The sequence below is a fragment of the Chiroxiphia lanceolata genome, chromosome 11, assembly GCF_009829145.1.
Source record: "Chiroxiphia lanceolata isolate bChiLan1 chromosome 11, bChiLan1.pri, whole genome shotgun sequence".
Classification (NCBI taxonomy): domain Eukaryota; kingdom Metazoa; phylum Chordata; class Aves; order Passeriformes; family Pipridae; genus Chiroxiphia; species Chiroxiphia lanceolata.
Window position 1 is genome coordinate 1704610 of NC_045647.1, and position 22271 is coordinate 1726880.

Here is a 22271-nt window from a genome sequence, read left to right on the forward strand (position 1 = left end):
AATCCAAATAAATCCCCCTCCTTCTGCAGTGCCTGAACCAGCAGATCGGTTTTCACGCCACGTTCCCAGTCTGTGTATTAATGGCACCTTCTGTCTCAAAGGGGCTCTGCTCTGCCTCCATCTCCAGGCAAAACATCCAAGATGAAAGCACCTGAAAACCAGAAGTTGGCAGCAGCTGTTTGCCCACAGGACTCTGGGCACAGAGCAGCATGAAAACATGACCCAGAACATCTCTACAGCCTGTGCCTTGTGCTCCAACAGACCCAGCTCCTCCTCCTCCTCACTGCCCACAGCTTGGTACGGCAGAGCTGAACAGACCCTCCTGACCTGTGCCATCAGACCCTTCCCATTGGCCTTGGAACCTCATCACCAGGACACAGAAAAAAACATGCTAAAACACCTCAATTAAACCACTGATTATTTAGCCAGTCACGTTTCCACTGTTCAGCTCAGCACATCAGCACAGAATCCCAGACTGGTTTGGCTTGGAAAAGATCCTTTCCAACCTTTTAAGATCCCAAAGCCCACTCAGTGCCACCCCCTGCCATGGGCAGGGATACCTCCCACTAGCCCAGGTTACTCCAAGCCCTGTCCAACCTGGCCTTGGACACTCCCAGGGATGGAATCCACAAGCTCTCTGAGCAACAAAGGATCACCGAGTCAGGGTGGCTTTGGGATGTCCTGGTGCTTCATGGCAAATATCCACTAACTGCACTAAAACTTGTGTGGCTTCACAGTAAGGAACCACAGTGCAATAAATGTGGGAAACTAAATACAAGCAGCTTCCCAAGTCATTCTCCATGATAAAAAACCCCATCCTTCCCTTTGATTCCTGCATCCCTCCTGACCAGGACTCCTCTCACAGGGTGCCCTGAGCCTTAGCACACACAAAGCACATTTGTCTGTAGGAAAATGCAACACTTTCAACTTCCCAGTTTTTTTTTTTAAATACCTAAATGCCACAGTGACAATTGTCCCCAACATCTGCCCGTCTGTGGGCTGCAGTGGGCTCAGGATTCACAATTCACAGTCAGGATTCAGGAGTTCTCCATCATATAAAGGGCAGCACATTCAAATGTGTACAAGCAGTTGGCAGCTCTCTAGTGCAGTTCTATAAATACTGGGGATGGTACTGAAAGACTCCTCGTCGAGGCAGCAAAATATATTTTAGATTTTAACAACATCCTAATTCAGCAAGATTGAAGGATTTTTTTTCTACTCAAAATGCCCAATGCTTCAATTTTGAATTAAAAAAAAAAGAACTACTGGCATACATTAAACTGTATTTTCACCATTTTTCTCTTCCTAAAAGAGAAAACCTAAAAGTTTATTTTGATTTTACACTGAATCATCATATTAGTGCTCTTTTTGAAACAGGGAAAGGGACATTATTTTTTCTTTTTATGGTGACTGGCCATAAAAGAGAGAAGTTAGTTAAGAGGGTATTTACTGTTGTTACTTCATTTCCTACTTTTGGTATTCAGAGTGTGCCTTTTAATGTGTCTTGGATATCCCCAAAGCAAAAAGAAGTCACTTTTCCACTGCAAGTGATGGATTTGATGTATTTTTCTTTAAGATCCTTGTTCTAAGCTTTGGCCTCAGCACTCAAGCAGCCTCAAGTGTTCTGCCTCCTGCATGAAAAACGAATCCTGCTATTTGAGCTGCTAATATCTGGTTATCAGAGTGAAAAAAGGTCATATTTAGACATTACTTTAAATATTCCTTAAAAGAATCCAGGCACCTTAATAATTAATGTACCCAAACACTCCAGCAGCACTAGAAACTCCATGTTCAGAAAGAAAAGGAGCCCAAAATTGGTTGTGAGCTCAGGTCTATCCCCGTGTTCTCCTCACCACCAACCCAGGAACATCCCCTGAGCAAAACACCCACCCCAACTCTTCTGAGACGTGCAGAGAGTCCAACAATTCAGACTATTTCACATCAAAGTTTAAACAGCTAATATAATCACTTTATCCAGACTAGATTTGAAAAAGTGTGCGTGGAGAGCAACAGGACTCAAGGCCACACATTTTTTGGAAGCTGAACACAGGATACCTGAAGGCTGACACCACAGAGAACCCTTGAGGAACACAGGGGATGGCACTGAACCACCTCAGTGCCTACAAAGTGCCCTCTATATGCTGATCATATTTTTCCAAAACTATCAGGCAGCAGAATCTGGTTATTTGTTTTAGTTTGCTTTTCAATTTTCTGAAGTGTTTGGGAAAACTACGTCTGTGACCCTTCAACTGAAAAAATCCTTTAATCTCAGCCCTAATGCCAAAGCACAAACAAGGCTGCATTGACTAAATAAGGGTAAATAATGCATGTATAAGCAACAGAGCTCCAGAGCCCCTATCAGACCTGCATAAATCACATTTCCTTCATATTTTTCCTTCACATGGAGTTCCCTTCATGTAACACAGAGCAGGAGTGCAGGGGCTTCAGATCATTGATGGTCAAGCCAGGAAGGACAAAACATAAACCATTCCTGCTGTGGGGAAGAACTTTGACTTCCATCAACACTGAGCACAGGGATAATTTAAGACTTACCCATTAAAACTATGAGGGTGGGGAGGCCCTGGAACAGATTTGTGGCTGCCCCATCCCTGGAAGTGTCCAAGGCCAGGTTGGACAGGGCTTGGAGCTACCTGGGCTAGTGGAAGGTGTCCCTGCCCATGGCAGATGTGGGACTGGGTGGGCTTTGAGGTCCCTTCCAACCCAAACCATTCTATGATTCATACTAAATGCATTTTTATGCATCTATATTTGTGTATTAAAGCTCTGTAGAGCCCAAGTGATTTCTGCTGCTGAGGATGAACCTGCAGCCCAAGACTGAGCCCCTCAGTGCTGGCCCCCAACCCCTCCAGGCAGCAGGAGCACAGGGAATGGACTGGGATCAAAAGAACAAACAGAATTTGAACTACTCATCTTCTGCTTCGCCATGAGGGTATTTTAAGTCTAAGATATGGGTTCATTCCTTGAACATCTTGCCAAAAAAAGAGTGTTGCCCAGCAACTACTAAAACAATGTTCTGGAAGGAGGGAGCTGCTGGACAAATTAACCCAGTACATGCCCTTTTCCCTGGAGTTTCGTGCAGCTATTGCAGAGCTGCTGGATGGCTGGCAGGCAGCTCTGCATCCCAAATCTGAGCCATAAGGAATTTCCTGAGCAGGCTGTCAGACAGCTTGTTTTGCTGTTTTGCTGTAGTAGCAGCGTCTTGCATTAAACAAACACGTTGGGCTGAGCTCCAGCACAGAGGAACACAGAGCGACCCTGCAAACACAGCCAGGCCAACTGCTGGAGCCCAGAACAGCAGCTGGGGCACAAACCAAACCAACTGCTGGAGCCCAGAACAGCAGCTGGGGCACAAACCAAACCAAGTGATGGAGCCCAGAACAGCAGCTGGGGCACAAACCAAACCAAGTGATGGAGCCCAGAACAGCAGCTGGGGCACAAACCCACCCACCCCGGGCTCTGCTGCACTTTCCCCAGGTCACAATTTGATTCTGGAACATGGATCTGTCTCCGTGCATTTAAGCAGGAATGATTTCTAGTGAGAAGTTGGGTTTTAGCCGAGCTGAGGGTCAGCTCCAGTTCACTCTTTCCACACCAATCCACGCCAGTTCAAAGGAAATTCATTTATAGCCACCCTTCACACACAGTCACACTCCAAGGCAGCAATCAGAGCAGCGGTTCCAGCTTCATACAAAACATAAAAGGCCTTTTCTGTTCACAGAAGTGCAGATAACTAAGGAACTGTCACACTCTTTCTTTTTTTGGAGGCTCGTACAAGTGGGATTTCTTCCAGGAATCTCATCTGTACACATTTAGAACAGTTAAAGAAAAAAAAAAAACAACACCAAACCTCTTTCGCAAGAGTTTTCCTATTAACATTTTTAAAAAGAAACACCCTAATAAAAGTAACTCTCCAGTCTTCACGTTTTGCAAGGCAGTTTTAAAGGGCTTTTGAATCAGCTGGAGCTGAAAGCACGAAGGGCTGGAGAAACATTGCACTTGAAAAATAGCAAACACACCCAAAACACCATTTTTAAAGTGGATTCAGAAAGCCCAAATAAAAAAACACCACTGAAATCTCACAGACCATAATTACCATCCAACCTCAGGTGCTCTGTAATCCTGATTGGGATGAGGTAAAGAAAGAAAAATTCAGCCTTCATACCTTCAAGTGGTCAAAGGAATATTTTAAGGACCGAGAGGCACCACAGCATTTAATATGTGAAATAACTGCAGGTAAACACTCACAGGAACTTGAGGGTTCTGGACCAACACCTTCCTTTGGAGTTCTTTCATCTCCAGCACTTCACCTTTTTCCATCTAATACACTGAATTTTTATTTATTTTTTAACATCTCATCTACACTTTTACTCCAAACCTTACCTGACCATTTTCTTTCCTGCACTTCACCCCCCTCAGGGCTCCACCACCACCAGATCCCTCTCTGTCAGCCTCTTCTGTCACCAAAGCAGGCTCTGGTGTCCTCAGGACACCTCTCTCCTCCCCTCCCAGCAGCCTGGATGTTTCCATCCCTCTCATCCCTGACTCTGTCCATGCTGCTGCACATCAGCCTCTTCCACCCAGCACTTCCCTCACTGCATCTTCCCCAGGACAACTCCAAGCCAACATTTTTTTAAAGCAGAGACTTACTACAAAAAGCCCTCCTCCGTTTCAGCTGGGAAGTGGCTGCTTTTAGGAACACACTCCCCAGGCAGGGACTGTTTTCACACCCCAAGCAGGTTATCAGTGTTTGGTGACAGAATATACTCATATTTTAGCATTCCTGGCAAACCCTCCTCCCAGGAGAGGCTCTCTCCAGGCAGAGGGATGGTGCACACACCCCACCACTTTGTGCACAGCAGCTCTGCTCTCACTCAAGGGTCTAAAGTGGAGAGAAAAAACCACCATCCTCTAGACCTGGGCCTTGCTGCTGCCTCAAGATGCAGGTGATTAAGTGTAGCCTAGGCAACATCATTTTTGAAAACCTGAAACACCTATGGCTGAGAAAAAAAAGCTGGATGGATTCCTCCTGCCACTGGATAGATAGGTTTGGTTTCACACTGAATTTTCTTGGAGTCATGTCTGCATATCTGAGCAGACATTCACATCTGAGCAATCTTCCTTCCAGAGATCTCTCATTGCTTCGATTAAGCATGAAATTTATATTTACAGCTCTTTTACATCTGCCCACGGAAGACAGATCTGCTCTGAGAAGCTCAGAATGACATTTCTTAAAATCACCACACAAGGGAAAATTCCCAAGCCTGGCCAGAGGTCAGATGGGACTGACCTGGACACTCCACAGCACAGCTGCTTTGAAAGGGGAGTCACACAGAGACATAAACCAGGTATAAATTCACAGCAGTGTTTTTCCAGTCCTCTGTGAAGGTACAATGCAGGTCACTCCCACTTGATTCTTTTTGTTCTTGTTCTAATGAGATTTTTAAACATTCCTTCCAGTTGCAGCAATGCATCAGCAGGGGGGACTTGTACAAGTCCCAGGAAGGTTTGTGTTGGAAGGGACCTTAAAGCCCATCCAGCCCCACCCCCTGCCATGGGCAGGGACACCTTCCACTAGCCCAGGTTGCTCCAAGCCCCGTCCAACCTGGCCTTGGACACTTCCAGGGATGAGGCAGCCACAGCTTCTCTGGGCAACCTGTGCCAGGGCCTCCCCACCCTCACAGGGAAGGATTCCTTCCCAATATCCCGCCTAAATCTACCCCTTCCAGCCAATATATGAACACTCCTGGGCACAATGTTAAAGCTTACAGGACAGAACAACATTTGCCCAGCAGTTCCCAGCCCAGGCTGTCCCACAAGCACCTCGTGCCACTGCCCTGCTGCCCCTGTCACAAAACTAAACACTGAGACAACTGCATCCCATTTTCCCACTGCTGCTTTATATCCCAGATGTAAATGTTGCTGTTTGGATGAGTGTCCCTTTGGGAGGGCCTCGAGTTCTGTGTACAAGGGAGGGTTTTTGTGAGTGGCCATAAAAACCCTGACTGAGATTGCAGGGACATGGCTGTGGGTCCTGACCTTGCCAGGAACCCCCAGTGCAACTCCAGACCAGCCTTTGGGGGCCTTTGCTTCATCACAGAAAAGGGGTATTATCCATTTCTGGTGTGATAAACTTTATTATTACCTCTTCTGAACATACTTATCACAGAAAGCATTTTATCTCAGACTACACTTGCAAAGTGTGTGTATAAATAACAGAAATGCCTCCTAAAATTTTATGACTTTTGTTGCCATTTACCATTAAGCATAAACTTCCCCATGAAAGCTTTACTGAAGTAACTACAAAGGTTGGAAAAGGTTCACACCATTCTTCCTCCCTGTATAAATTATAAGTAATATGAGAACATTTACAATGTCTAACCACAATGTTTTATGTCAGACAAATGTCTCTCTGTACTTGCAGTTCCTAAACTGTGCCTTTTTTCATTCTTTTCTCTCTCCCTCTCTCCCTCCACCTCCATCTACACTCAGCAGTCTCAGTCAAACCTGGTTTTATTCTTTCCTGTGATTTTAACATCAAGAAATGCCTCGAGTCAAGGCTCTGGTTCACATAACAACATTGTTCTCTTTTCTAGAGAGCTTAACACTGAACACTGAAACCTTCCCCAGGTTGCCTCTTTAGCATTTGAATTATCAGCTCTTTAGTTTTCCAGGAAAAAGGGAGAAAAAAAAAAAACAACAAGAACTCACAGACTGCAGCAATATTTTAAAAGAGTTTCATTAGATGAGACATCTTCATGTCATGGCAAAAAAAAACAAACCCAAAAGCACTTAAAGAACAGCAAGCAAAACAAGCAGCACAGAAGGTACATGATTTTCAAGGGCAATCACCTGCAGTTCTGGACACACCTGAACAGAATCCTGGTGATTCTGAGACCCTGGTAAAGGCAAAACATAACCAAGGGAACAAGATTCATCCAAAGAAACGAGACACAGTTGCTGCTACATCTGAAACAACAACAAAATCCAGCTCAACATCTCAAACTATTTGGCTGAGTTATCCTTTGGGTAAAAGATGCATCCAAAGGGTGAAAAAAAAAAAAAAAGGAAAAAGAATTCCAAGGTCTCTGCAAACAAAATCCCAGCTAGTGCTTCTCTTCCTGTCTGAGACTTTTCTTAAACAAGTCAGGCCTTGCCAAGCTGTGCAGAGCAGCAGGCACTCATTTCTTATCACTGAGCAGAAGTTTCCTGGCAGAATGAAAGCAAAGCCTAAGGTGGTTAATATCCAGTTAGGTCAGACAACAATAGCTGTTGCAAACATTTGCTCCTTCTTATTTTCCTCTTCTCTGAGACAGGTTTGGTTCTGGGTAATTGAAAGGCACGGGACAGAACAGAGAAAAAGAAAAGGAAATTTCCAAGGATCCTATAAGTTTGGACAGACCTGAAAGGCAGCCTCAACTGGTAGCCCCATCTCCATCCCCTCACAAAGCCTTCTTTTCACTTCCTGGATATGGCCAGACACCTGCCTGCCCATGGGAAGTGAGGAAAGATTCCCTAGTTTGCTCTGCTTGTGTGTGCAGCTCTTGCTTTACCCATTAAACTGTCTGCACCTCAACCCACGAGTTTCTCACTTTTACTCTCCCATCCCACCGGAGTGGGGCTGAGTTGCAAACCACATCAGGCATTCACACATAGGTATTTTTTTTCCCCCATGAGTTGTCCTCCATGGAAGAAGATGACTCTGAAATATGCTATAGAAAGCAGAGAGGTCAGAGATCGTTCCACGTGGCTGCACAAAGCGAAGAATCATTTCTAACCAGCAGGGTAACGAGCTGTCCAACCGACTTACCTCGGAATTTTTTGGGTGGGTTGTTAAGATCACCTGCTTCTGGCTGCACAACACACCGATCATCCACAAGGCTGCAAAGAAATGAGCAGCAAAGTGAGATTTTATCCCCCTGGCAGTTCCCCACGTCCTCGTTAGCAAAACCAAAGTGGTTCACTTGCAATATTTCATCCGAGTGGCCACTTGAGCAGAAGACATTCCCCAAATGCCATCTTATGCCAGATCTTGGTCAGAAGCATGCAGCTAATTTGTACTGTTGCCCAGAGCTATGCTCCTGGTAGGTGGGACAATAAATAAGTCATTGCTCCTGTGTTCTGCATCATCTTTATGTCCCCTCCTGGAGGTGCAGACAGAACAGCCCATATTCTAGGGAGGTGACAGACACCCTTAGAACAGCCACTGCCTCTTGGACAGATTTGAGTCACGCTCAAAATGTGTTTATATGGGTAGAGAACAGCAAAATATGACAACTATGCAAACTGGACACTGACCCTGTGGCCCCTCAAGTATTAAAAAATGGCAGGAACAGTCACTGCCATGGTAAAGATTGACTCCTGAGAGAAAGGAAGGCACAGACAGACCATCCTGCTCCCCAGGCAAACACAAGGTGAGCCAAGGGGTCGAGCCAACCTCCTCCTGTTCTACCAGGAAGGAGGGGAGCTGGACAAGTGAGGCCAAGAGATTCCAATAGGGAATGCCAGGACCAAGCTTTGTGTGCATACACACCTGCAAAAACCCCAGAGGGTCAGTTAAACCCCACAGAATGAAGGGAATAGTTAAGATGCACCTGTTCCCACTGCTCTGCCTCCAGCACACTTTGGATCGGGGTGGAATTGCACTTTTAGTGACACCACTTCCAAATTGTGAAATTGCAGCTGTAACCAAACATTTCGTGGTTTGATTTGATCCTCAGTGACTCAATTTGGCCCCGAAAAAACAATCTGTCAAAGAGGCTTCTACACAGAAGTAGAAAGTAAAACTCCAAGGTCAAAGGTTTGAGAGGTCCATTCCCATGCAGAATCAACTTGAGAGAGACTGAGACCTAGAATATGAGAGTTGTTCCTTGCAGGGGCTGGTCACATGCAGGGAGCATCTTCAGACAACAATTATAGAAAACAATCAAGTGCATGAAAATTCAGAGATCAGAGACACTAAGTGGACTCAACAGTTCTATGCATCTAAAATTTGCATATGCAAAACATTCAGAGTAAATTGCTTTTTCCCCATGGATTTTCTCCCTATTCAGGATTATATAGACATAGAGGTGCTCCAGCATGAATGGTATTAATATTTGAGCTGAAGCACCTGCTTCTAGTGAACTAAGGGCCAAAAAGCATCAAATGGGTTACTCTGATCATCCCACACAGAGATCATCTCAGTGCAATATATCCCTCTCATTTGAGATTTAACTGGAAGTGAAGAGGAACTTCCCAAACTACCGAGAGAAAAATTTTACAGGGTGAGAAACACAGAAGAGGATATATTGTACCCCAGTAATCATCGTGATGACAGCACTGAGTTTGGGAAACAGCAAGAGTAAAGTCCTGATTAAGCAACAGTCTTGTCATAGGAATATTAATTAGGAACACTCTTCAGAGATTTAGAACAGCATTAGAATGTGTAGTGGTATCTGCTCCTCAACCTTCAGTAACCACATGAACAAGTCATTACACATTGTTATGACATCAGACTGTCAAAACTCCACATGGGCTAAAGGACAATTACACCAAATCTTTCCTTTGCTGCTTTAATTTTCTCCGGGACAAAGACTAAATTAAATATGGGACAAAACTAATTAGATTATGAAGGCTTATTAAGATGATAATGCATTTCATGTTTCACATAGCAATTAGGATTTCTGGCTTAAATTAGGCTCAGAAGATATGTGGCCATTATATAATGCAGTTACCTTAAAACAGCACTAACCAAATCAGAGAGGAGGCTTGGGAACACTGGGGGGTCTTTGGGCCTGCCATGAGAACGTCTCATCAAGCCTAAAAAACACACGTGCTTGGGGCCTGTGATGTCCAAAAGGACCACCCATGGTGAAAAATCTCTGCTCAGCAATGCCATCAAAGCCACAGCCACTGCAAACTGGTCATCATGCACCGGGTGGGATCCGACACAACAGCGCGGCTTTCTACTCGCTCGGGGATTAGTTACTGCCAAACTTCGGGACTGGGGAGAAAGAAAAGAGCCAAATGTCCCACAGAGTTCATGTTGCCAGTGTTCAGCAGATAGTATTTGGCCAGTCACTGATCGAGTACTGCAGAGTGCACGTGGCATATTTGACCAGGGCCTGGGAAATCTGTCAAATACATTTTCGCCAAATACTATTCGACCGACCCTACTTACTACACCCCTTGCTTTTATCATACCTTCTTTCTTTTCTGGCAGCATCCCATATTTTCTTCTCTTTCCTATAATAGATCATGGTGCATCTTCAGTGTCTGCTTCCTTCTCTGCCCCCTTATTTTCCAGAATCCTAATAGCTAGAGGACTAAACCTACAAGTTAGTTCGGAGTCACTCAGGTGAGATTCCAGCCCGTGGTTTCCTGCAGAGACACTTACCAGGATGCTGTCTTTGTACCCTGCTTGGGAGCTCCATTTATCAGATGCATCTGGACAGTAGGCATCAAAAAATTTGCTGTCACTGTACCCACCCTGAGGCCCTTATGGCTACTGGAAATGAGAAAGAGCACGTTGTGTGTGTGCCCACTCCCCACGGCCACCTGCCTGGTGCCTCTTGGCTGCTCCTTCAGCACTGAGGTCCCACAGCCACGCGGCATGCACGCTATTCCCTCCCTCTGATTGCTCCTGGCTCTGGGAGAAGGTGGCAGATGTGCTCCTGGAGCTCCTCACCCAGCCCCCTGCAAGGTCTCTGCCTTTGGAGAGGTTTCTCCTCAGCGGGATAAAACAGCCCCTGTCCCTCCTCAGAGCCACCTTCCACTTCCACGGCTTTGCTCTGCCAACTCTTCCTTTTCCCACGTGAAAGGCTACTTTTCTGATCACTGGAGGAGCAGGCACTTCCCACTGTTCCAGAGGAACTCTCTCTAGAGCCCTTGTTCAGTGTCTTGGGGAAGGAAGCACGAAGGAGCTCCGTGGGAAGCAGGAGCTGGCACAGCACAGCTCACCACAGCTCCAGGGCTCTGCCACTGTCTTGGGCAAACACAAGGGTCAAAACATGTTCTCCTTTCACTGGAGAGAAACTTCAAATTAAACCTCAATTTAAGACCAAACTAGTCATAGTGATGAGTTAGTGGTATATAAACTATTTGGCTTGGGGGTTCTTTTTTTTTTATATATATATATATATTTAAACTACTTACGTGGCCTATGCTACAGTCTCTTTTCCAGTCAGCAGATTGCACTGGGGTCTATTCATCCCTGACTGGGGCAAGGGGCAGGGAGGGACAGGACGGGACACACGGATGGACACGGGACAGACAACAACACGAAAATCATTTCATTGCATCCACTCCCTCTACCCACACCTTCACTTGACAAGGTCCTTCCTCCCCACCAAGGACATCCAAACCACACCACAGCCATTGATACTCTCTCCAGCCTCCCATCTACCCTGCCATGGCAACTTTAGGCCATCTTTAAATGCAGGGCCAAATCCATACATAAAGCTACTTTGCTTTACCCAGTATTCCCTGGGATCAGGCTCAGGAGAGCTGGCTGAGCTCTGCTAGTCCTTCTTACGGTGCTTTTAGTACAAGAGAACACTGTTCTTACCCCAAAGTGCTAATAAATCCATTTGTTGAGCCCTCTGCATAGAGAGAACAAATATCTCCAATATGAAGGAAGCTCGACATCTTGTCAGTCATCTCTGGCTTACTGCCCCTGGAAGGGAGAAGAGAGGACAAAGCACAAGGTTAATGAGGCAGAATTTCTTGGTGGAACCAGAGGTTACAACAACAGGACCCTTCACTTCTGACTGTGCATTTGGTTGAAAAACTGAACAAGTTCTTGCACTGGAATTTCAGGTATCGAAGAAATCCCAGCACGGCACAGTGCCTGCTTGGAAAAACAAACAAGGGGAAAAAACAAGCAGCTACTGGCATCCCATTCCATTTGGGAATGTTTTACAGGCAGCCATTTCCATCCCAAAGGATGCTCAGTGATTTCAGTCCAGGTGAACCGACCCATTCCATGCCTCCAGTGGCAGGAAAGGCAGGGAAGATGCCTCTGTTTATTATTTGTATCTAAATCACAACACATTTCTCTGCCAGATCCTTTGTCAGAATCAAAGGCACCAAGCACATTTTAAAGGCTCTCCCATGCTGGAATGGTGCTCCTGGGAAAGGGGATGTAAAATATTGACGTGATTCCTGTTGGTATTTTTCGCTCATGTCAATATTTTGACACAACCAACACCAGCAGCCCCCTGCTCACACCTGCAGGCCCCAAGACAGAATTAGGTGAAGACCCACTGAATAAGCCTGACAACGGATTTTGCATGGAAAACAGAAAGATTAAGATTTTTCTGAGTCAAATACTCTATTAGGCAGACAAATCCCCATGAAATCAGCAATACTTCAATACCTGGGTTTAAAATAGCTGGCCTAAATGTAACACTGAGGAGACAGACACTGAGTGTTGTCAACTCCTACTGTATTAAGAAGTTTATTTCTCTAAAACCCCAAATCCTGGCCAGAATGACACAGAACCCACCTGTCATTTCAATAAATATAGCAAAGCGAGTTTGGCTCTGTCACAGCAGGAGAGAGACAAACAACACGAGCCCGGAGAGAAAACCCAACTGAAGAAACCTTCAAAGACATCTTTTCCAAGCCCAATTTTTCTGGTTTCCAGGAGATGCTCCCAAAGCCCTGCTTTTTGATCACCCAGTTCAAAACACCAAAATATCCTGTGTTTGAGGCCTCAAACAGCAGGAGCAACGAGGCTCTTCCAAGCTGCTCCTCCTCACAGGCTGTGACCTGTTCCATGGCCAACACTGCCAGATTTAAGGGAAAAATAACTGAAAGCACTTCCACCCTCTCAGACATCACACCTTTAAACGGTCTGTGACCAGGAGAACTGAGCAGCAGGAAGTTCTGCTGATTACAGAGCACAGCCCTGACTCTGTACTGGGAGAAATATTCCCTTTCACTGAGCATTATCTTGCTTACCCAAAGTGTAAGGATCAGTTTGCTCAGCAAGGCTGGAGCTCAGCAAGGACAGAGTCAGGGAGATCTAAAAGGTGATGCTGATAATGCAGCTGGGAAAGTGCAACAAAAACCTGAAGTTAACAATTTTTCTCTGAAAAGCTCCAACCAGCTCTCCCTCCTCACTCCCAGAGCATTGGTGCTGGTGGGAATAACAACCATTTCCATTATTATTAAGTCAAAGCACATTGTAGACATTCCCATGCCTGTAAATCTGTGTCATTTGTACAATTAAAAACAAATTGAGTAAAACCAGGAGATAACAGGCCAAGCTGATACACAGGTAAAGGGGTCTCAGCCCCTCTGGAATCTGCACACACAAGCAAATATTTGGCTCCATGTTGCCTGTTTAATGCCAAGTCCTTCAGCCTCTGCATGTCACACAGTCTGTTCCCATTCTATCTTGATAAGTGGACAGAAAAACATCACTACCTATTTTAAGATGTATGCCACAAAACATACACAAATATGCAGAGGGACTGAATTAGCAACACCAGAAATACAGCTCTGCATTTCCTGACTTGGATGGTAACTACCAACTTCAGACTAAAAAAAAATATTGTTTTCCCTCAAAATTAAGCCCTGAATTAATACAGCCCGAAGCAAAAAGGTGTTAAGTCAACAAGAAATGCAGATACTTCCTAATGACCCCTTCCTACAAGGGCATTAAGGTCTCCTGCTCAGGGTGTGAGGGGGATTACTCTTCCCTTTGCAAGAGGCAGATGTTCACCCCAGCTGTTCCCAAGGGAATGTGGAGGTCAAAATTATTGACTTCCATTTGAGATTTTTTTCTTGGCAAAAATAAATAATCTCAGCCCATTGACCAGGCCCAGGCCCAGGGATGGACAAGTAAATTCCTGCATCACTTTCCAGGATCCAGTCTCAATTTCCTTCTGTTTTCTTCAGTGAGGAAGATCCCAACACACCACGATGCTGTACCCTGACAAACCACGACAGTGCAAACCCCTAAAATAAGCTCTTTTGCAATTCACTGACATTTCCACTAATAAAATCTTTAGCAGCTTCACCTCTAACAGTTCTGGAGAAGAGAAAGGTCGTGTTAAGCCTGGCAGGAGTTCAGATATGACTGAATTTCATCACTGGGCTCTTCACCAGATCCTTTTCAGAATTTTCTGGGCAAGCTTGCAAAGCCATCCCTCCAGAGTTGGATTCTGCTTCTGAGCACCTCAGGGTGCAAACTGGAAGGCCAGGCCCTCCTACTCCCAAACAGGACCAGCTTCCTGCTGGTCAGCAGCCTGGTTGGAGTTAAGCCTTACAAAGGGTTGGGCTGGCAACAGTAACCTTATTTTTGGAGGCTTAAGCGTGGATTATTTACCACGTTGAGTCCTCACTCCCACTTTTCTTGTATTTTTGAATCCTGTTCTAAACACCCATCAACGTGATGTCATCTCCAACACACCAGGAGCTGCTCGGATGGAGCTCCTCCACCTCGGGAAGCACGAGCCAATTCCCAGTGGGGTGAGCTCTTTATAAAATACTGACTTATCCTAAGGCTTACCCACAGTTAAAACCAACACTGTCTATATCTATTCTTCAATAACTGAATGGCAAAAGTCAGTCCCCTCGACATTTATCTTCAAACCTGCTGTTTCTGAGGTTGGCTGGTGCTCAGGAACATGCTGCACTGGCAGATGGAGTGAGGGACTCAGTGACCCAACGGGCCTCCCCACATGCAAGAGCTGCAAGGAAAGAGAATAATTTCTACACTGATTTATCTTCAAAGCTGGTTTTAGCCTCCTCAAAAGGGACTTGTGACACCTAACAAAATCAGGCCAGTTATTTGCATTAAACACTAAATGATCAGAGCCACCACAAACTGAGTGTTTTCCACCTTTGACAAGGACAACCAGGAAACATGAGACAAAGGTTTTCAAGAGCACAATTTCCAAATACCCAGTTTAAAAACCTTTTAAAAGAAGTGGCGTATCATCAACAGCAGACCACACTAATCCTGCCCAGACCACACCTCTGTGGGGTTCATTTCTGATTATTCTCTTCATCTGGAGAAGCCAGAGGTTGAGACAGTAAAAATCTGTCAGCCTTGGCACGCTTACCCCAAATTCAGAACACGAGGACTGAGGAGAGCAGGTTTCCTCCTGGACACCGCAGCCAGAGCATCCCTGTGTGTCCCTTGGCCACAGAGAGACACTTCCCTCCTCACTGCACCAGCCAGAGATGGGAGATGACCTCAAGCAGCCCCTGGGTACACAGGGCAGGAGGATTCTCAACCCTCCCCGTCCCTGGCTCTCGTGGGTACAGAACAATCACTGCTCATAAAGCAATTGTGCTGCGTAGACAAACACAACCATTACCCCACAGTTTATTTATTTTAGATATGCCCGTGCCAGGAGCAATTGACTGAAACCAGAGGAGGGGACGGCCCTAAAGGAACAGTTGCAGTTATTCCCTGCACAATCCCACTTTTAATGGCATTCTCACACCCTTGCAAGAGGAGAGTCCTGCAAGAAACCCCTCCAGCTCCAGCCCATGGAGCATTGTCCTCCTTTTCTCCTTAGCACTGAGGGAAAACAAGATTCCTTCTAGGTAAACTCACTTAAAACAAATCCACGATGAAGCACTGATAAGCATGGCAATATCTAGTATAAATTAGGTTCTTCCACCTTCCACCTGAGCTGAACTCAGGTGGCAGCAACATCGACAGCAGCAACACTAGTTTTCAAAATAATGTTCTTCTCCCACTAAGCTGAAGGGTCTAATTTTGACAGACAGAAAGACTGACTGAACTTTTCAAAAGAAACCTAAACTGAAAGTGGACTGTACACTGAGAATTAAACTGTAACTACCCATAGACATCAAAAAATACCTGAGGGATGAACACATTCTACAGTATTTTTTAATGCCTTGAAAGCCCAAATTTTTATAATTATGTTGGCGATGATTGCCTCATGTCTATAAAAAGTTACTGTGTCTTTAGATATGTTTATATCCAGTTTATCTGCACAGGAAAACAAAATGAAGTCTCTGTTTAGGAAGCTACCAAAATAAATAAATAAATACAGCAATCTGTTGAATTTCCTGGGAATTGCAAGACACTGATTTCCAAGTCATTTGGCTCTATGGGACTGGATCTGAAAATGCATTAGTGAAATCCAGGCAGTGAGTTAAACCCAGGAAAACCTGCTGTTCACCTCAGGACTTGCCTTTCCCCTCCTGCTCTGGTGAACACAAACCTACATCACAAGATCATGAGTCCGATCCTCTACACAAAGTGCCACAATTCTGGGGGTCAGTGCTGATTATTTCTCACCATAGATTATCCTCTGTATGTCCTCAAAGCAAGCTGGTTTCCCTAAGGCAAAAGGGGCTGAAAAGACCCAGTTCTGAAATGCAAACTGGGGATTTGTACAAGCCCTTGACCACCAGCACCTTCCCAACCCAAAGGTCCCAACCCAAAGACCCTCCCTCTGGCTCTCAGGACTATTTTAGGGCACAAGTAGAGCATAAGCTCAGCCTGATGGCCTTGAACAAGCCAGTATCAGTTTGGTGTAGTCACTGAAATTCAGTCCTTTTTCTCATGAAAACACATTTCACAGTGGCAGTTACAGCAGAATTACCAGTGAAAACACGGGAAAAATCAAACTGACTGTTAACTATCAAATACCTTAATGAGACAGCTGCTTTCTGAAAACCTCAGAATGGGAAATGCAACTGCTTTGTAAACATTTCACACTAATTTGTCCCATCACTCATCTCGATCCTGACGCTAAATGAGAAAAAACAGGCTCCAGAGTGACACTGGAAGTTTGCTTTCCTTGAAGAGCAGAGTCAAGGCCCCGTTTGAAGTCCCTCCTCACGGGGACTGTTTGTGACAACACTGCTGCACTGCAGTTATTCCTCATCTCAATTGTTTGCTGAAAGGCTTTTCAAAGCACCCAAAGCTATTTTCCCCATTTCACGTCTCACACGCCTGCTTTTGTGTGGGATTTTAATTCTTTACCTTATGACTGCAAATCCTATTTGTAAAATAAACGAGAGCGAATTTGTCTCGGTGCCGATGGTTTGATTTCCAGCAACCGGGATACAAATTACTTAATCTTTTTAAGATGGTTCTAATGATGTTTGTTTGGAGCAGAAAAAGCTCCTTGCTGTGCCTTGCAGTCCCATGATGCACTCGGTTCTCTGCTGGCATATTTTCATCGTGCTTTAGTGCTCAATTAAATAGAGATTGGCAATTTTATATGTACAGGGAGGGACCAGAGCTACACTTCATCAAAGTCTTTTTCACTATCTTGGTTGTTTAGTTACCAATAAAATCTCTAACTGTACTGAAGTGCTTCAGCTTCATTACTGCAGACAGGAAACTCCACAGTGAAAGTTTAATTTTGCCTCAGTTTTTGACAGAAACAAGAGCAGAGTTTACGGGTAGAGAGACGACAAAGAAGCAAACACAGAGAACTGCTTAATGGCACAAGCATGTGAAGAATCATCCAAAAACTAACAGATCTGAGAACCCCCAAGACCAGGGAAGTCTGTGTTTGAATTAAATGGAATTGGGTCCTTAATATTTGTAAATTAGGCCAAGCAAAATAACATTTTTTTAAATGCAACCAAACCCTGACTCCCTGTACTGAACTGAAAGTCCAACGCTTATACAATTTGGTAAACCCACTTTACAGGATTACTTGGCTGAAAAGTTTGGCCCTACAGACTCGATCCAACGTTTCCAACTAACATTCCATGGTTTTTTGGATAACACCCACTCCACATTCTGTATCTATTTTCACAGGTGCAGCTAACTTGAAAATCTGAGCCCCGACTTGATATTTCCAGTTCTTATTTCAGTAAAAAAAGGAAGGTTTCGTCCCCGAGGGCTGTGAGAAAGATTCCCAAGAATCCCATTAAAACTGCCAAAGCAGGGAGGAAGTGCTTTATTTAAAAGCTCATCCAGTGAACAGTCACCGTGCTGGGGCTGAGGGACGAAGCTCCCCCGTCATCTGCAAAGCTTCTGACTTAGCAAATCTAAAAGGAGCTCTTTGCACATGCCAGGAAAGGCAAATCCAAGGGATTTTGGGTACTGAGATGTGGAGCTGAAGGTTGGGATTCTCGCCCTGGCTCACCTGCAGCAGGAGGCTGCTCAGGAAGGGTGTTGGATGCCGAGAGGGCTCAGCACGTGTTTTATGCACATGCAGTTACATTTCAGAGTTTAAACATTAAAAAAAAAAACAAACTATCAGCACAGGACGTTTATCTACCACGGGATCTTGTTTTCCATTTAACTGCAACCTTTCATGCCCAGGAGCTGCTCTCTGCCAACACATGGCAGCTGATGAACCGTTAGATTAAAGGGCACAAATGCACCTTCTCAGACCAAGTATTCTCCTCCTGAGAAGCAGATTTCCCTCCCCTCTCCAGGCTGAGCAAGATGGAGCTGTGGCAGAGGGGAAGGAGGAGCAGCACAGCACTGTGACTTTCTCAAGGACACGCAGCAGGTCAGACTCAGAGCCCAGATCTGAATCCAGGTCTCCCGAATCCCCATCCAGCAGCCCCGGTTCTCCCAGGAGGGAGCTCAGTCTCCCTGCACAGCTAATCAAGCACACGCTTCCCCTTCCTCCAGAAATAAGCTGGAAGAGGCGTGGAAATCCACACAGCAGGATGAGGGCCAAGTTAATTATGTTCTATTCATACTATTTGCCACTTCACAGATAAATAGGTTTTTTTATCACATCAGTGATAAAGTTATTCAGAAGTTACTATTTCATAGGTCCAACAGCAGTTTAAGAAAAAGGGAGAAACAGATAAAGTAACTCATTTTGTTAACTTTAACCTCAATAAATCCTCAACACAGGAAAGCAAACATGCACAATGTCCTTTTCTCCTTAGAAAGAGCACCTGCATCTTTTTATTTGCCCAGTGCAACCAGAACATTCAGGTCAGAAGCACAGAAGTTACACTGACAAGGATATCTTACACAGCAGCCCAAGACTGAGGTAACAAATACAGTGACAGGCACCTGCAGGGAGCTGGAAAGGGAAAATCCATTAGAGAGGCACTGTCAGGGGGAAAAAAATCAGTTTTTGTTCCAAACCAAGTATGAGCTGACAGCACCTCTTTATTCCCATTAGAAGTAAGGAGCACTTCCTGGAGCTGATGTGGACTGAGGACTGTCCTTACTGCTCCAACTGTGCTGGGAGGAGGCAGCCCAGACATCAGCCTCTGGACAAGGCCCCCACGAGGGGGCCACAAGGTTTTCCACCACTTTCCTATCAGAAGGAGATAGTTGGAACACGCCAAAAGGACCAGGACAAGCAATGTCATGGGGAAAAAGAGCAAGCTTGGTCTGTAACACCAGCTGGGGTTTGGCCAAGGAAGAAAGATGGCCAGGGGAGAAGAGGGTACAGAACAGTCCCAAGTTCATTTGGTGTGGTCATGTATCTACTGAGGGTTCACCATGGCAGGGGCTGGCTCCCGCGGCCCTGCTCCTCACATCACCCCTCCACACTTCCCTCCTCACCAGGAACAGGCTCCTCATGTCAACCCTCTGCCCTTCCTTCCTCAGACTCTTCAGCAAAGGAAACACTCCCTAAATTTTGCCAAGCAGTTCCCTTGTCTCTCCACTTCGGTAGCCTTCATCCACCTGCATCTCCCTCTGTCCCTGCTGCCCAACACTTCCCCTGTCCCCCAGTCCCACTCCCCCTCCTCCAGCACTGCACCTCGGCGGGGGCTCCCTCTCCTCCATCGCGGCTCCGCTGTCAGAATCCAGGGCTGGGCTCTGCAGGATGTCCCCTGGCACACTTGGGTCCACGCTGGCAGCGAAGTCAGCGCTTCCCTCCCGCTGGCAAGTCTCTCCTGCAGGCTCAGGAGTCTCCCTGGCTCCAGAGGCAGGACCCTCAGGCAGGTGCTCCTGGCTCTCCCCTCCCGGACACCTCCGCAGGCTCCCGGGTCTGGGCTAAAACCTCAGTGCCTGGGACAACCAGCCCAAGAGGAGGAGCCACCGCCAGCACATGATGAGCACGTGTGGAGAACCACTGGTGGCCTGGGGACCTACTTTGAGCCCTGCTGAGCTAAAAACCCCAATGGGCCAGGCTCCTTCACAGATGAAGGCTCCGGGTCCCAGGGGGACTTGGTCCTGTTGGCCCCCCAACAGTAATTTTCTAGAACTCAAGCACAAGTCATTCTTCTGAGGCAAAGGTTCAAAATACTGAACCATCTTATCTCAAAGAGCATTAGCAGCTGAATCTGCTAAACCCTTACAGAGGAGCAGCCAAGTACTGCAGGATTATTTTAATTAACCCTGAGGATCAAGCATCATCAGCCAGCTCAGTTATGTGTCTGCCTCCACATCCATGTGCCTCAGAGAGGGATGACACAGGACATACCTGGACTGCAACAAAAGCTTTTTTCCCCTCAGAACTTTGTGGCAGGTTCTGAATTTCTCAAGAAGGGGAAAGGATGAGCCAAGGCACGAAAGCAATGTTTGTCAAAGTTTCACGTGAAACTGCTACTAAACAATTCCCACAAATTACCAACAAAAAGCAAGCTCCAGCCTTTGGGTAGCAGCCATTTTTTGACCTACTGTGATCAGACATTTCTTCCATGTACCTGCACAGAGATTATGATCTTCTGACCACAGACATTGTGCACAGGACAGGACAAGGAGAGAAGGAACTGTGTGTGTGCATCCTGACACTGGGATCCATCCTCCAAGCTGACAGCTTAGAGCTTAGCACCACATTGCCCCAAAAGCAGAGGCACTACCCAACATCCTAACGCAGAAATTTGCTTCATCTGACATTCCAATTTCTCAGAGCTCTTCTCCATCCTGTGATCACCTATTAGACAAACACACACAGAATTCCAGACTGGACTGGGTTGGAAGGGGCCTTAAAAAGTTCATCTCATCCCACCTCCTGCCATGGGAAGGGACACCTTCCACTAGACCACGCTGTTCCAAGTCCTGTCCAACCGGGCCTTGGACACTTCCAGAGAAGATACACTGAGCTGTGAACACTCATCTTCCCACAGCACTCCTCACATTGGCATCTGGCATGTGAGGGTGCACTGCATTGCCACAAGCCATAAACCACCAAACAACACAGGCTTCCAGGCACATTTCCAATCCATTTTTCCCTCTAGAGGGTTAACTTACTCAGATATGAAGTGACATTTTATTCCCCATGTAACACTTAGGAAGCTCTGATCCAAGTTTTGACAGGCTTAACCAAAACCACAGCTACGAAAATGAAACTCCTCTGAGTTCAGAATCCACAGCTGAACGTCACAGCTTTCCTTGCTTGAGTTACAATTCCCGGAGTTTCCATTTCATCTTCATTTTTTTCATAGAACAGAATCATGGGTTTGGGTTGGAAGGGACCTTAAAGCTCATCCAGTCCCACCCCCTACCACAGGCAAGAACACCTTCCACTTGGTTGCTCCAAGACCCATCCAACCTGGCCTCAGACACTTCCAGGGATGGGACAGTCACAGTTTCTCTGGGCAAATTTTTCCCCAAAGGAATTTGATCCCATAAACCACAACTGCTCTGAAGACCTGGAAATGTACATTCTCTACAGGTACAGCCCAAGCAAGAGTGACACAGGCTGCCCGTGGCTGCCTCTGCCAATCCAAGAGCAGCTGCAGTACCCTGGAAAGAGGGATGTGCCTCCAGCCCCAGGCAATGCACAGAGCCAAGACAGAGAACCAGGCAATAACTGCTGGAGTGCTTTTGGATTGTCCGTGGGGAACAGAAATCAGAGAGGGATACTGAGCCAGATCAAAGCTCGTGCTGTTCTGGCATCCTGCCTCCCTCAGCAGCCCCTGGGAGATGCCTGGCGGATGAGCACAGGAATCGTTTGGAATAGCTGTGGACACGGACAGCATCCGGCTCCCAGCCCAGGGACACTCTCTGCTGGCTCTTCCAGTCTGGTCCTCACAGCACCCGTGGAGCAGCCCCTGTGCAGTCCCAGCACAGCCCTCTAGATGAAGCTCAGCAGCTTTTGCGTCCCCTTGTGCACTGTCACACTCAAGAGGCACAAAAATGGTTCCAGGTAACGAAGCACCTCCAGATTCCTTTGCTATCTCAGCAGAGGAAACCAACTTGGAGCATACAGTAACACAGATTTTTAGGGCTCAGGATTTATACCACAGTCTCATCGTGACAGAGACGTTACATTTACATAACTCGGTAGCAGCACAGGATTCTCTCCCTCCAAACCCCCCTGGTCTCCATGAGCTGCTGTGGTGGAGCCGCCTTCCCTCACACGCCCCCACGGGCGAGCCAGCAGCTCGTCTAC

The 22271-nt window shown here is 46.2% G+C and overlaps 1 protein-coding gene across 12 annotated transcripts in view; it reads right to left on the reverse strand.

Moving 5' to 3' along the window:
* The window catches only part of ITPR1 (inositol 1,4,5-trisphosphate receptor type 1), a 163091-nt gene that overhangs the window by 136957 nt on the left and 3863 nt on the right, over positions 1-22271 (reverse strand). For 5 of the 12 annotated variants that reach the window (XM_032699516.1, XM_032699517.1, XM_032699519.1 and 2 more), the window contains exons 1-4: positions 19692-19886; positions 11567-11674; positions 10204-10245; positions 7829-7899 (exon numbers count right to left, since the gene is read on the reverse strand). In XM_032699516.1, coding sequence (XP_032555407.1) covers positions 7829-7899; positions 10204-10245; positions 11567-11674; positions 19692-19717 — 247 coding nt within the window. In that variant the 5' untranslated portion in view covers positions 19718-19886. Of the gene's footprint in view, positions 1-7828; positions 7900-10203; positions 10246-11566; positions 11675-19691; positions 19887-22271 lie in introns of those variants that run through there. The other 7 variants (XM_032699524.1, XM_032699518.1, XM_032699522.1 and 4 more) reach the window with 3 other exon arrangements.